At 44.3% G+C, this 15,659-nt stretch overlaps 2 protein-coding genes across 5 annotated transcripts in view; both read left to right on the forward strand.

Moving 5' to 3' along the window:
• The window catches only part of CDYL (chromodomain Y like), a 401,628-nt gene that overhangs the window by 30,299 nt on the left and 355,670 nt on the right, over positions 1-15,659 (forward strand). The window lies entirely within an intron of this gene.
• Positions 306-15,659, forward strand: part of PRP4K (pre-mRNA processing factor kinase PRP4K) — a 32,122-nt gene continuing 16,768 nt past the window's right edge. For all 3 annotated transcript variants that reach the window (XM_079984920.1, XM_079984921.1, XM_079984922.1), the window contains exons 1-6: positions 306-688; positions 5,899-7,092; positions 7,915-8,085; positions 8,701-8,853; positions 13,529-13,610; positions 14,693-14,903. In XM_079984920.1, coding sequence (XP_079841046.1) covers positions 321-688; positions 5,899-7,092; positions 7,915-8,085; positions 8,701-8,853; positions 13,529-13,610; positions 14,693-14,903 — 2,179 coding nt within the window. In that variant the 5' untranslated portion in view covers positions 306-320. The remainder of the gene's footprint in view (positions 689-5,898; positions 7,093-7,914; positions 8,086-8,700; positions 8,854-13,528; positions 13,611-14,692; positions 14,904-15,659) is intronic.

The raw sequence follows: 15,659 nt of genomic DNA on the forward strand, positions 1-15,659 counted from the left end.
AGTATAAGTAAGCTAAATGCAACCGACTCTCAAGTAACTGGCTTAAGGAGAGCAGTCTTCGTTTGCACCACTGCCTTTTCTCCAGCATCCCTGGAAAGGCCTATATGCATCAACAAATCTACTGCGCCCGGCGGCTGACTTTTTAGAGACGCTCCCTAAAAGCAGAACATTCCATTCTTCCTCTCCCATCCGCCTACGCTCAGCCTCGAGAACCATAGAAACGGGAAAGAGTTACACCCCTCACTTTCTGTTTCCATTTGGACGCCGCCATATGCGGGGCTGTTCAGCGGAACTGGAACCCGCTTCGCCCTCCGATCTCTATGGTAACGCTGCGCTTGGCAGCTTCGCGCATAAGCTACTGGCAAATGGGAACCGGAAGTATGGGGCTACATCTCCCGCGAGCAAAACCCCTGCTCCTCACAAGCAGCTGGAGGAAGTTACGTTTACCAAATTCCGGGCTCGTGACGTTCACCTCATTTCCGGTTTCTGCCGAAGCGACCAGCGAGGTGTGCGGGGTTTTTTTTATCATTATTATTACTATTTCGGCTCGGCTTACGCTGCCGGCACGCATGCGCGACGTCTCAATCGCTTCAGCTTTCGGCGGCGGCGGCGGCGGTGGAAGTCGAGGAGTTCGGAAGTTCAAAATGGCCGCGGCGACGATAGTGGAGTCGGGGCTGCGGGGGCGCGGGTAAGAAGAAGAAGAAGAACCATCGGAGATATATATATTTATATATAATATTAAAGCACGCGGTTTAGTTCCGGTAGCTGTGAGGGAGAAAGTCGGGTGGGCGAGGGGAGGGGAGGGGGGAGGGAGGGAGAACGCGCTGTTGAGCCGTTATAACGGTCGCGAGGAGGCCCTGGCCGGGCCTGGCGTCGGAGGCCGGAGCGGGACGAGCTTCTTCGGAGCCCGCCCTTTCCCTCGAGCGGGGAGGCACGAAGCCGGCTTTGCCCTCACCGCCACCCGGTCCCTTCCCAGCGCCTGCTCGGGCCCCGAAGGCCTACCTTTGGGGCTCGCCAGAGTTGCCGCCCCCACCCGGAAGGGAGTCCCAGCGCCGGGCCCTCGAGGCTCAGCCGCCGCGCGAGCTCTCCTTCCCTGGGGGAGGAACTCCCGAAAGGTTTGCTGGAAATTAAATGCCGTCAAGCCTCTTTTGCTGCGCGGGGGGGGGGTGGCGAGTAGGATCTCGCCTTACTCTTTCTTTGTTTAAAAAGAAAGATCGTGCGCAAAGGCGAGAGCAGCACCAATATTTTTTTTAAAAAGCGTAGTTTTCGGGATTTTTTCTTTTCTCCGCACAAGTTAATTTGCGAGATTAGAGGGGGGGGGAGATTCCTGCTCATGCTTATTTTGAGAGCTAACTCTGTTCCATTTTGGACTTATCGACGTGGCTGGGGAAATGTCTGACGAGCCTGGGCAAAGTTACTAGCCCTAGTGGGATTGTTGATGGATTGATGGATTGAATTTGTATACCGCCCTCCACCCAAAGATATCAGGGTGGTTGCTCATAGACATGCTGCACTGTTTTCCCTTTGCCATCAGTGCTGCCAAGTACTTCACTAACAGATTTCTTTGGTATTTTACTGGTTTTTAATTTCCACATCACTGACTTTGTTTCTCCGGCGTGCTTCATCTCAAATAGAGGTCTACCCATTTCTTCCGATGCAATCTGAGTGATACGATTGCTTATAAATAAAGTTGTGGCATAGTCTAAATGCCATATGGGTCTATCACCAATGCACACTTGGCTTTTTTGTGTCTTAGTAACTCCTTACAGGCAAATAAGTGCTAGCGTTTAACTTATAAACCACATGACGTTTACATTGTATTTGTTAAAGCTGCTCCCACTCCAGTGGCATTTCTGGATTAACAGCTGTTACAATGCTTGTAGTCTAAAGCTATGGTCCGGAGCCAAGCCAGTTAAAATCAAAAGACTGGCATAAAAAATGAATTATTTAAATTATTTTAAAGACGTACAGTGGTGCCTCGCAAGACGAAATTAATTCGTTCTGCGAGTTTTTTTGTCTTGCGATTTTTTCGTCTTGCGAAGCACGGACTTTGGAAAAGCTTCAAAAATCACCAAAGTCTTCAAAAACCTCAAAAAAGGCTACCACACCGCGTGCTATGAGTTGCTCCTCGAAGTGAATGCACGGTTTTAAGAAAAAGGAAACAAACTTGCAAGACAAAGGAAACAAACTTGCAAGATGTTTCCGTCTTGCAAAGCAAGCCCATAGGGAAATCCGTCTTGCGAAGCAACTCAAAAAACGAAAAACTATTTCGTTTTGTGAGTTTTTTGTCTTTTGAGGCATTCGTCTTGTGAGGTACCACTGTATTTGTATTTCTGTAATAAAGAACCTTGCATCCCGTATTTCATGAGGATGGAATTGCCAGAGTTATGAAAGATTACAATGTATTGTCCTGTTTATGCAATTTTAGGGACATAACAGTATAGATAGTCACATACCAAAGTACAAACTAAAGTAAGAACTCTGGTGGCTTGATTATGCATTTTTTACATAGGTGTGCATGTAGAAATCAGCCTTTACCAAAGCTCTGCCACCTAACTTTTATTTAGTCTAGCATTTCTCACACGTCTTTGGGGAAAATCTGATGGCTATTTTGTGCTCATCAATTTCAGATTAAATGTAATCAGACTTGCAGGGACTAATTGATTAGTGAACATGAATAGGATCAGTATGCAAGAAATTTGGGCAATAAGCTCATGTTGTGAGCTGCTGAAAGCACAATTTCTGGCTGTTCACCAGAATACTTTTTTTTACAGCTATGGTATCCATGGGTTATTAGATTAGTAACTTCCTTTTTATGAAGCAATCCCTAAACAAATCATACACACACAATAAACTTGTAAAACTCAATTTCCAATTGAGGGTGACTTGCTGGTTAGTTATTAGCTGTAAACATTTTGTGGTTGGATGACCCATGTAGAATTTGAAATACTGTAGTTCCACTTATTAAGCTAACATGGTAATCCAGACCTGTGCATTTAGATGGGATGGTGTCTGCTGACTTCCAGCAGGAAAGTCCCACAGGCAGGGTGTGCCCACCCAAACAGTGGACTGGTGGAGAGTACTGTCAGTGGCACCCAGCAGCCCACTTCCTCCCTCCAGAAAATGGGACTGGCACAGGAACTGCTGGATCCAGTGTGGACACTGCTGCCATCGCATGAGAGCAACAGGCTCAATCTGGGCCTCTTTGCTGTGTCAGCTTGGCAGCTAATGCAGTAAAGGGGCATGTTACCCTCTCCCCACTGTTTCTGCTTCAGCCAGAACAAGGACTGGGGCTCCTAATCAGTGCAATGTTTGCTAGTTTTCACTACAACTTTCATGCGCCAGAGCTTGCTTTATGCTGCAGATGATTTGGTAAAAATCAAAACCAGTTACAAGATGGAACACACATTCTTTGAGAAGGTTTTAATAAAACTTGTTTTTCTTGCTAGAACTTGTTTTCTTTTTCTTCACTGTTTTCGCAAGTGATAAGCATATGGACAAGGTCAGATTGCCCGTTTATGTCAGCAGTCCATCGGAGGGGGACTCTTTATTCACTGTCTACAACTTCAGTTAGGTTGAGGGCATAAATATACCATATTGAAAGGTACAGTAGTGAAGATGGTGATGTATTCAACTACCTTTGTGCCACAGTACTGTGCTGGCTTTCCTCCCAGTTATCTAAAAATCACTGAAGTAATGGAAGTCGCTAGACTGTTTTCCAAAGTGAGCAACACACAATTATTTCCTAAATCTTAAAATAAGTATAATAACAAGGGGAATACAATACTCTAATTTTCATTTTGTTTAAATACACTTATTGGCCATAAGGCACATAATAGTTGCACAATCCATAAGTTCACACAGATATTTTCATCTTTTTTTCCTTGTGAATGGTAGGTGGGCAACAGATTCCTGGATCTGTGCTTGGTATCATGGTCAGGATATTACATTCCTGACAGTGTGTTTTACTCACAGTTCTGGCTTTATATTTTGGAGACAATGGATTATATCCAACTAGTCATACTCAGAGTAGACCCATTGAAGTCAGCAAACTTAAGATACTCATATTAGTTGTGACTGGCGTTGGTGATAACCCCACACATATCTCATTTTGTGTTGTGTTCTAAGCAGAGTCAATATGCTAATTTGATCTGTAAAATTCTGAAGCAATTTAGTCTGATACCTAGTTCAACAGCCTTTTTGGATCAATGGCCACATTTCAAATTTTGAGAGAGTGCTGTGGGTGCAGGTCACCAAATGGCTGCCATAGAGAGGGCATAGCATAATGCAACATGGCTGCTGGGAGGGCATGGCACAACACAAAATTAGAGAACAGTTATTGCAGCTCCCCCACCCCAAGAACTTCACTCCTACCATGGGAAATCAGCCATGTCCTGCTGGTCTTGATTGTGGAGATACAGCTGTTAAAAGGCACAAGAATCCTGCTTTCACCCATTCCAACTGTAAATCAAAGCCTAGGTTGTCACCCTGTACCCGCTTATCTGGGAGTAAGCCCCATTAGAAACAAAGAGACATACTTTTGAATAGAATTTTACCATTGTACAGTCAATGTTACAGTGAAATCTTAGTGCCTAGTCTTTATCCTCTGAACACAAGAAGACATGTCTTCCCCTCTTTTGCAAATTTTTAACATTTGCCTTTGGAAGGGAGGGAGAATTCTGTAACACACCCCCATACTTATACAGTAGTATTTGCAGGAAATAACTCCCAGATCTAATACAAACCAACCACAGGCAAGATGCATCCTGGTCATGGAAGGGGAGGGGAAGGCAGGTGCTCTTTAGGACCCCAGGGATTCCTGTAGCCTGGTGTCCAAACAACTACTTAGCAATCATAGGCACACCTCTAATTTTACTTGTTGGCTAAAAACACTTAACAGGTAGAAGCAGCTAGGCTAGCTCATTTAGCAGAAATTGCCTATAAGGGTACCTGTGCATTTTTCTTCCTAACTTTCTTCATAGGTGAGGTAGAGATTTGCTTTTTTAAAAATGAAATTGAGTCTGGGGCCCATGCCAGGTGTGCCAGTGAAGGCTGTCATGGGCACTGGGTTGGCGAACCATGGTATAATATTTATACACTGGTATTTGAGCATCTTATGTATGAACAGTATGTATGAATTTTAGTGATGCTTGTTATTTAATTATATTTAGTTCTTACATTCTTAATTTCATCTAAACTCTAATTCTAATCCTTAGTTGTGCAATTGAACATGTTTTGTGCTTGGTCCCTTATGCTTTGTTTGTTTGAATAAAAATATTATCTTGATTGATTCATCATAAGTTAGCTTATCAGGAACCATAGAAGAATAGCTTCTTTTTCTAGTTATTGAAAAAAAAATGTCCTTTCTTTAGCAAGGATGATGAACATGGCTGTTTAAACTAATTGTGCCCCAAAGTAAATCTGAAAATAAATGGGGCAATACTGGATCAATGTATAAAAATATACTTTGACTGCCATCTAATTCACAAGTAGAAGTAAAAAATGAACCTGCCTAGGTAGTGATTTTGCCATCTTATTTTTCTGCACTAGTGTATTTGTGCTGTGTTGTTATTGGGTAATTACAGTTTACTTGTAGGAGGGATCCTTGATGGTTACTGGCACAGACATACTTCTGATATATTTTGCTTGAATGCAGATTAAGAGTTCTCTAAACAGTTATGGGGCAAATTTCTTGCTCTCTTGTCTTCCTAGCTGCCCCCCTAAGTTCTCCCCCTCCAAAGACTTTCCTAAGGATTGGGAGACTGCCCTATGTGGGGTAAGCTGTGCCATAGGACTGAGGGGGAAAGGAAAGATCTCAGAAAACTTGGTCAGATCTCTGGCTGCAAACCATAATATTTCATTTGATCTCTGATTTATTCTATTTAAATATATTTACAGAATTGATGATGCTGATATTTCTGAGAGAAGTGCAAATGAAGAAAATGGGGATATTTCAGAAGGAGAGCAACCACAAATTAAACACAGCCGGCATAAAAAAAAGAAGCACAAACACCGAGGTAAACATAAGAAACATAAACATTCTTCAGAAGAAGATAAGGACAAAAAGCATAAACATAGGCACAAACATAAGAAACATAAACGAAAGGAGATTACTGATGCCTCTGATAGAGAAGATGGTCCAGCAAAAAGAACTAAAATTGATTTCTTAGCTCCTTTAGAAGACTTAGAGAAACAAAGAGCATTGCTTAAAGCTGAACTTGAAAATGAGCTAATGGAAGGAAAAGTTCAGTCTGGGATGGGATTAATATTGCAAGGTTATGAGTCAGGTTCTGAAGAGGAGGGAGAAATCAATGATAAGGTGAGAAATGGGACTAGATCTGCAACTAAGTCATCAAACGTTAAAGGGAAACCAGAGATTGTAGACAATAAAACAAGTTCAAAGAAACGGAGTAAGAGCAGATCAAAAGAACGGACTCGGCACAGATCTGATAAAAAGAAAAGCAAGTCAGGAGTTGATGGAATAAAAGAGAAAACAACAAGAAGTAAATCAAAAGAGAGGAGAAAATCAAAAAGCCCATCTAAAAAAATAAAGTCTCAAGATCAAGTAGGAAAGTCAAAGTCTCCAACTCTTAGAAGGCGCTCTCAGGAGAAAAATAGGAAGTCAAAGTCTCCAGAAGATAAGACTAAAGCAGAAGATAAGATGAAGTCTAGAGATCATAAAAAATCTCCAGCTGTTAATGAAAGTAAAAACAGAGATCGTGGCAAAAAATCAAAATCTCCAGTAGAACAAAGAAGCAAATCCAAAGATAGACGATCAAGGTCTAAAGATCGAAAATCCAGGAGATTGGAGGCTGAAAAAGAGAAGAAGCCCACCAAATCTCCTTCTAAAGATGCATCATCAGGGAAAGAAAACAGGTCTCCTGGTAGAAGACCTGGCCGCAGCCCTAAAGGAAGAAGCTTGTCTCCGAAACCACGAGATAAGCCAAGACGCAGCAGATCACCTCTCCTTAATGATCGCAGATCTAAGCAGAGTAAATCGCCCTCTCGAAATCTGTCTCCTAGGAGAGCAAAGAGTAGATCTGTAGAAAGGAAAAGAAGAGAATCGGAAAGGAGGCGTTTTTCTTCTCCAAGGTAATTTTAATGTAGAAAATTAAGAATCAAGTGGTTTTAAATTTTTTATGTGCCCGCCTGTCCATCCCCTAACACATGAGAGGTGCTGAACTGGTGAAACCGAGATGCCAATTTGCAAAGGAAGAAATGGGAGAACACTATAAGTGAGCTCCTGATTCTTCCTTTCCAGCTGTGGCTAATAAACCTGAATGACGTGGTGCCATATGATGTCACATAATTGACAAGTAGGTGGTTCTGCCCACCAGTCAAAGTGGCCCATAGAGGGTGGGCCGATTTGGGTCTACTCAGCCAGCTGGATCCAATTTCCCCTGGTATGTGTTATAGAAATTTGTGGAAAACCTTTGATTTATTTAACAAAATATCAAAAATAATAGCATAGTAACTTTTGAGGTTTTAAGTGTTTAATAATAAAACAGTACGCTGAGCTAGACTTGTCAGTCACCACTGATATTGTTTCTTGGGAAGTGGAAACATCAAAGCAGAGAACACTTTGTAACTTGGAAGAGGTATTTTTCAAGCTACAAATAACTAGCATAGGTATGTTTGGAAAGGCAGACTGTTGCAGGCAATAAAAGCATCACATGAGGATTTGGTGTGAATATGAAACGATTTGCTAGCATTTCAGCAGTTTTGCTATAGTATGTCTATATATGCTTTAATTATAGGGGACCTTTTATGTCATTCTTGCTTATATATATTTCTACTCAGGTCAGTCTATGAATTGCTATAAAGACAACTTTACAGTGAGTTTAAAAATGGTTTTTTAAAGGGAATCGGGCCTATTTTTGTATATATTTTTACAATATTTCTTCTAACTTCAAGAACACGAACTAGGGATGATATCCTTTCTAGACGTGAGCGATCAAAAGATGTCAGCCCACCTAGGTGGTCCCCATCCAGGAGAAGATCCAGGTCTCCTATTCGACGAAGATCCCGCTCAGTTCTTCGACGTAGCCGGTCTCCAAGGAGGAGGAGTAGATCTCCTCGGAGAAGGTATATATTCTACTATACTGTAAAAATAAGTAGAAATTAATCTTGTACATTAACCGAGAATGGTTCTTTTTTAAAAAATGCCCTACCACCACCATTATGGGTTGTAATCAACAAAATTGTTCTGTTAGCACAAGGACCTCTGCCTACTCAGTGGTACTTCCTCTGCTTGGGAGAGGTAAGGGAACCCCCAGAACATATTTGAGTGGGGGCTCGAGGGAAGAGGAAGTCAGATTCCGGAGGCAGAAGTCCTTACACTACTGGGGCAACTCTGCAGGACATAGCCCTATACATTTTGCCAATTCCCTAACACTCCTATGCTTCATCTAGGAGCATGCTTCTCAAATTGTGGCCACCTTGCTCCCTCTCCCGACCAGAGAGGAAACCAGTGCTGGCCTAACTTTGAATTCCAAACCAACATGCATAGTTTATTAATATCTAAACATGAGAGGAAGTGAAGAACAAACCTTGCCTCATTCTAAGTAATTTTTTTTATTTTTTTATTTTTTTGCTTTTGAATGGAACAGATTTGAACCTTAAAATGCTTCAAGCATGTATATAAATATAAGAGATACTTTGTCACATTGGTTCTTTTTTCTTTTAATTCCACATTTTCAGGGATAGGGGTCGACGGAGTCGATCTCGCCTTAGGAGGAGATCTAGGTCACGGGGTGGCCATAGGCGGAGGAGCAGGAGCAAAATAGAAGACAAATTTAAAGGAAGCCTTTCTGAAGGGATGAAGGTTGAGCAAGAATCCTCATCAGATGAAAAGTAGGAACTGAATTTTAATGTTTCATATTGTGATCTTCTACCAGATTTTTCTGTGTGTAGATAGATGAAATGTCTTCTTTTTCTTAAATCAGAAGTATTTTCAACATGGAGGGCAATCTTGAATATTAATAGTGAGTTCAATGCTGTAGCTAGCTGATCGTCTACCTAATGTGCCACATTCTTCTTGTTATTTTAACTTATTGGCTAAATGCTGACCCATGCCTGGTGAACTTGTTACTGTCGTTCTATTCAGTTTGACAGGGCTCCATTGCCAGATGTTAGGATACCTTGGCAATGATTGCCAGTTGATTAATATTTGATCTCATATTGACTGAGGCTCTGCTACAGGAACCTTTAGTTATAAGCAATCAGGTTTGTAGGTTATATCCAACAGTGCTACCCAGTTGATAATAAGGCCCATTTTCAGCAACTTCTCTCCCCATAGTTCCTTACAGTCTCCCTAAATCTGCACTAGAGCATTTTAGAGTGTTGCTGGGGAGGGGGGGGGTTGCAGTGGTGATGGGAAATGAGCCAAAAAAATGTTTCCCTCCCTGTTCTGCTGATGGAGGCCTTGCCAAGTTACACTGTTGGATAGGATCCAATACAAATATGTATTCCTAGTCTCAACCATATAGTTTGTATTTGTTTTTGGCCAGACGATACTTGGGCACAGTGAAGTAAAAATGCACATAATTAATCTCCACGAAAATGAAGACTTAAAAATAAGTATATGTGAATATACGCCTGTCATTATACTTACTTGCCATCCATAATTATAATAAAGGCAAATAGATTGGTTAATCTGTAGCTCATATATGAAAAGGGACTGGTACAATGTTTATGCAATAATCTCAATAATAATAATAATAATAATAATAATAATAATTTATTATTTATACCCCGCCCATCTGGCTGAGTTTCCCCAGCCACTCTGGGCGGCTCCCAATCAGTGTTAAAAACAGTACAGCATTACATATTAAAAACTTCCCTGAACAGGGCTGCCTTAAGATGTCTTCTGAATGTCAGGTAATTCTTTATCTCTTTGACATCTGATGGGAGGGCGTTCCACAGGGCGGGCGCCACTACCGAGAAGGCCCTCTGTCTGGTTCCCTGTAGCCTCACTTCTCGCAATGAGGGAACCGCCAGAAGGCCCTCGGCGCTGGATCTCAGTGTCCGGGCTGAACGATGGGGGTGGAGATGCTCCTTCAGGTATACAGGACCGAGGCCGTTTAGGGCTTTAAAGGTCAGCACCAACACTTTGAATCGTGCTCGGAAACGTACTGGGAGCCAGTGCAGATCTCTCAGAACCGGTGTTATGTGGTCCCAGCGGCCACTCCCAGTCACCAGTCTAGCTGCCGCATTCTGGATTAATTGCAGTTTCCGGGTCACCTTCAAAGGTAGCCCCACGTAGAGCGCGTTGCAGTAGTCCAAGCGTGAGATAACCAGAGCATGCACCACTCTGGCGAGACAGTCCGCGGGGAGGTAGGGTCTTAGCCTGCGTACCAGGTGGAGCTGGTAGACAGCTGCCCTGGACACAGAGTTAACCTGCGCCTCCATGGACAGCTGTGAGTCCAAAATGACTCCCAGGCTGCGCACCTGGTCCTTCAGGGGCACAGTTACCCCATTCAGGACCAGGGAATCCTCCACACCTGCCCGCCTCCTGTCCCCCAAAAACAGTACTTCTGTCTTGTCAGGATTCAACCTCAATCTGTTAGCCGCCATCCAACCTCCAACCGCCTCCAGGCACTCACACAGGACCTTCACCGCCTTCACTGGTTCTGATTTAAAGGAGAGGTAGAGCTGGGTGTCATCTGCATACTGATGAACACCCAGTCCAAACCCCCTGATGATCTCTCCCAGCGGCTTCATATAGATGTTAAAAAGCATGGGGGAGAGGACGGAACCCTGAGGTACCCCACAAGTGAGGGCCCAAGGGTCTGAACACTCATCCCCCACCACCACTTTCTGAACACGGCCCAGGAGGAAGGAGCGAAACCACTGTATAACAGTGCCCCCAGCTCCCAGCCCCTCTAGACGGTCCAGAAGGATGTTATGGTCGATGGTGTCAAAGGCCGCTGAGAGATCCAGCAGAACTAGGAAACAGCTCTCACCTTTGTCCCTAGCCCGCTGGAGATCATCAACCAGCGCGACCAAGGCAGTTTCAGTCCCATGATGAGGCCTGAATCCCGATTGGAAGGGATCCAAATGGTCCGTTTCCTCCAGGCGTGCTTGGAGTTGTTCAGCAACCACCCGCTCAATCACCTTGCCCAAGAATGGCAGATTTGAGACTGGGCGATAGTTGGCCAAATTGGCCGGGTCTAAAGATGTTTTTTTAAGAAGCGGTTTAATGACCGCCTCTTTCAGCGGGTCTGGGAAGGCTCCCTCACAGAGGGAAGCATTCACCACCCCGCAAAGCCCATCGCCCAGCCCTTCCCGGCTTGCTTTTATCAGCCAGGATGGGCAAGGATCAAGGAGACAGGTGGTCGGTTTCACTCGTCCAAGCAGCCTGTCCACATCCTCGGAGGTAACAGATTGGAATTGATCCCATATAACAGGACCAGACAGAACTCTAGCACTCTCCCGCCCTGGCCCTGCTCCCACTGTGGAGTCTACCTCCTTCTGAATCTGAGCGATTTTATCTGCAAAAAACTTTGCAAAAGCATTGCAGGAGATCTTGGGGTCCCTACCAGGCCCCGGTGGTACAGGTGGTTCCGATAAACTGCGAACCACCTGAAAAAGTCTCCTGCTGCTGTTTTCTGCAGATGCAATGGAGGCGGCGAAGAAGGCCCTCTTCGCCGTCGCCATTGCCACTTGGTAGGCTCGACGTTGAGCTCTAACCCGTGTCCGGTCTGATTCAGAATGAGTTTTCCGCCACCGGCGCTCTAGCCATCTCAACGATTGTTTCATCACCCTCAGCTCCGGGGAAAACCACGGGGCTGTCCGGGCTCCATGCAATCGGAGAGGGCGCTTCGGAGCCAGACAGTCAATAGCCCTGGTTAACTCCGCATTCCAGCGTGCCACCAGGGAATCAGCTGAAAGGCCATCAACTTGGGATAAAGCATCCCCTACCACTCTCTGGAAGCCAATTGGATCCATTAAGTGGCGGGGGCGGACCATCCGAATCGGTCCCACCTCCCTGCGGAGGGGAAGGGTTGCGGAGAAGTCCAGTTGCACCAGGAAGTGATCTGACCATGGCACTTCTTTTGTTTCACTTTTAGTTAATGTCAGATCACCAACATCCGTAGAGGTAAACACCAAGTCTAAGGCATGTCCGTGGCTATGAGTTGGGCCAGACTTATTCAGGGACAGCCCCATGGAGGCCATGCTTTCCACGAAGTCCCGGGCGGCCCCTTGTAAGGTCGTGTCGGCATGGATGTTAAAATCCCCCAGGACAACCAAGCTAGGTGTCTCCAGGAGCATATCCGCCACGACCTGAAGCAGCTCGGGCAGGGAATCCTTGGTGCAGCGGGGAGGTCGGTACACCAGTAGGAATCCTGTACTGCCCCTATTGCCCAACTTCCAGAACATGCACTCAGAAAACTGGGTCTTCCCAGTAGGACGCCTGGTGCAGACTAATGACTTCCTAAAAATCACTGCAACCCCCCCTCCCCGCCCACATGACCTGGGTTGCTGTGCGTAAGAGAAACCTGGTGGGCAGGCAGCGGCAAGGACAGGCCCATCTGCCTCATCCAACCAGGTCTCTGTCACACATGCCAGGTCAAATCCTCCATCCACAATCAGGTCGTGGATGGCAGTGGTTTTATTCATCATTGACCTGGCATTGCACAGCAACACTTTCAGGTCATGTGGGTTTCCCTTGCTGATTACTGTATCCTTCCGGTCAGGACCAGACCTGGAGGCAGGGATAGTCCTCAAACAACGACTAAACCTGCCTCCTCGGTAATGACATGGTCTGGTCTTAGCATAACTCCTCCTCCTGCCCGTGATCACTGAGATCGGGTGTCCCAATACATCTCCCTCTGTGGAACCTGCCCCACCCAATCTATTGGCTGAGGCCCACTCCCAGGCAGCCATGACCCTTCCCCTTAAAAGGCAAAATACAAACTATATAATAATTTAACAGAATAATAATAATAATAAAACAAAACAGAACAAAACAAAACAAAGCAAAGAACAATAGTGCTGACTCAGTGCTTATCCCACCCCAAGCAAAAATAAAATAATGAAATAATATAATATTATAAAAAACAACAACCACCATTTAAAGTGCTGCAAATTAAAAGCGATTAAAACATTTAAAACCATTAGTCAAAATTTCCCCAATATCTTAATATTTACGTACATTTATTCTAGGACTGTTAATACCAATCAATAGCACCAAATGCAGTCAAGTACACTACAAGGAGAACATAAATACAACAGCGAGCAACGTTGGTCAAATTAAAAATACAACCATTAACCATAATAACCCCTCCATAGTGTATTAAATTAGTTTGAATGAATTACAACAGCTAATATCTAATATTTATAAAGCTTATAAATAATGGTCAATTATAATAAAACTTTGGGTTTTTTCCTGTCAGTCTGTAATGTGAAGTTATTTAAATTAACATTTTAGGATCCAAGTTTTTGAGTATTGTTTTCAAGGTATTTGAGTATAAATTCTTGCATCAATAAGTGGCCTGAAGGATATGTCAATCATCATTTTTAATAGCCTTGAAGATTTTGACGTTGAAGAAGAAGATGAGGAAGCTTTGATAGAGCAGAGAAGATTACAGAGGCAAGCAATTGTTCAGGTATGTGAGAGTGCTGTACTGCCACCCCTGCAAACCAGACTGTAATTTTGTGAAAGCTGATCGTCCATACTGTTTCCATAGAGTGTGGTCAGGCATTCAAGTAGCCATAGTTACAAGAACTATCCATTCAGCTTTCTGTTATAATTAGCTGCCACAAATTCCCTCATGTCTAGGTACTGCAAAGGGAAAAGAGTGCATTGAACAAAGAGTGCACACAATACATGCCAAGTCCTCACATTCTGCAGCATGCTAAGTGGCATGCTCTAACTGGTGAATGTGGTAGCACCCTAGTAACCCTGGGCAAACACCCACAGACATATCTATTATGTTTCCTTTGGTTTAGAAATGAAGAGTTGGATCCAGTGTTGCCTTAATAGGTCTGTCTGCCCAAGAAAGCCTTTCCTGCTCTCTTCAAGGACCCTTAGGAAAAAATCTGAGATCAAATAATATAGAACTGTGGAGTTGGAAGGGACCATGGGGGTCATCTAGTGCAACCCCCTGCAATGCAGGAATCTTTTGCCAAACATGACTTGAACTCAAGACCCAGAGATTAAGAGTCTCATGCTCTACCAACTGCGCTATCCATAATGCAGTAGAGGTCTGCAATAAAATGAAGTGTGTGGGAAATGCCTCTCTTTCAAGTGAACAACTGCTTCCACAGTGCTGGAGTAAAGCAAAAACATTTCTTTGTTTAAAAAGGTAAAGGGACCCCTGACCATTAGGTCCAGTCGTGGCCGACTCTGGGGTTGCGGTGCTCATCTCGCTTTACTGGCCGAGGGAGCCGGCGTTCTGGCTAAGCCGCTTCTGGCAAACCAGAGCAGCGCACGGAAATGCCGTTTACCTTCCTGCCGGAGCGGTACCTATTTATCTACTTGCACTTTGATGTGCTTTCGAACTGCTAGGTTGGCAGGAGCAGGGACCGAGCAACGGGAGCTCACCCCGTCGCAGGGATTTGAACCGCCGATCTTCTGATCGGCAAGCCCTAGGCTCTGTGGTTTAACCCACAGCGCCACCCACGTTTATATCACCACAAAATGTACATTTTTTCAGTGGCTTAAGTAATGGAAGATTTCTCTTTGCAGAAATACAAGTACCTAACTGAAGATAGCAACATGTCTATGCCATCTGAACCAAGCAGTCCTCAGAGCAGCACTCGCAGTCGCTCAAACTCACCTGATGACATTCTAGAGCGGGTAGCTGCTGATGTTAAAGAGTATGAACGGGAAAATGTGGACACTTTTGAAGCCTCAGTGAAGGCTAAGCACAACCTCATGGCTGTTGAGCAAAATAATGGTAAGAATCAAATTCCTGTGAAATGTGTTCTGAAAGAAGATCTGCAACAACTAAAATCAAAAGTGAGATACATTTGACATGGCAGCCATGATTAAGAGACTGTCTCCTTAATTTTAGAATATCATGAAATATTGTACAAGTTTGCTCACTTGTAGAAAGCTAAGTTAAATTATGCCTGGGGTCGCTTCAGGACTTGGTATGCTGAGTCACCAGAAAACAAGGACATGCCTCTCACTTTATCAGGCTGACTGAACACACAGTCATAATTCAAAAAACATTTTTGTGCAGTTTTCAGCGCAATGTAATATGGCTTTCTTACACATACCCAGATCCCAATAAAATATAAGTGGTTGGACCCAGACTTAGACATGCTTAGAGTAAAAGGTAAAGGGACCCCAGGTTCCAGTTGCGGACAACTCTGGGGTTGTGGCGCTCATCTTGCTCTATAGGCCGAGGGAGACGGTGTTTGTCCACAGACAGCTTCTGGGTCATGTGGCCAGCATGACTAAGCCGCTTCTGGTGAATGAGAGCAGCGCACGGAAATGCCATTTACCTTCCCGCCAGAGCGGTACCTATTTATCTACTTGCACTTTGATGTGCTTTTGAAATGCTAGGTGGGCAGGAGCAGGGACCGAACAATGGGAGCTCATCCCATCACAGGAATTCGAACCGCCAACCTTCTGATCAGCAAGCCCAAGAGGCTCAGTGGTTTAGACCACAGCGCCACCCATCAAAATTGATAGGACTTTAGTTAGA

The sequence above is a fragment of the Podarcis cretensis genome (assembly GCF_951804945.1).
Source record: "Podarcis cretensis genome assembly, chromosome: 7".
In the NCBI taxonomy this organism is placed as follows: Eukaryota; Metazoa; Chordata; class Lepidosauria; order Squamata; family Lacertidae; genus Podarcis; species Podarcis cretensis.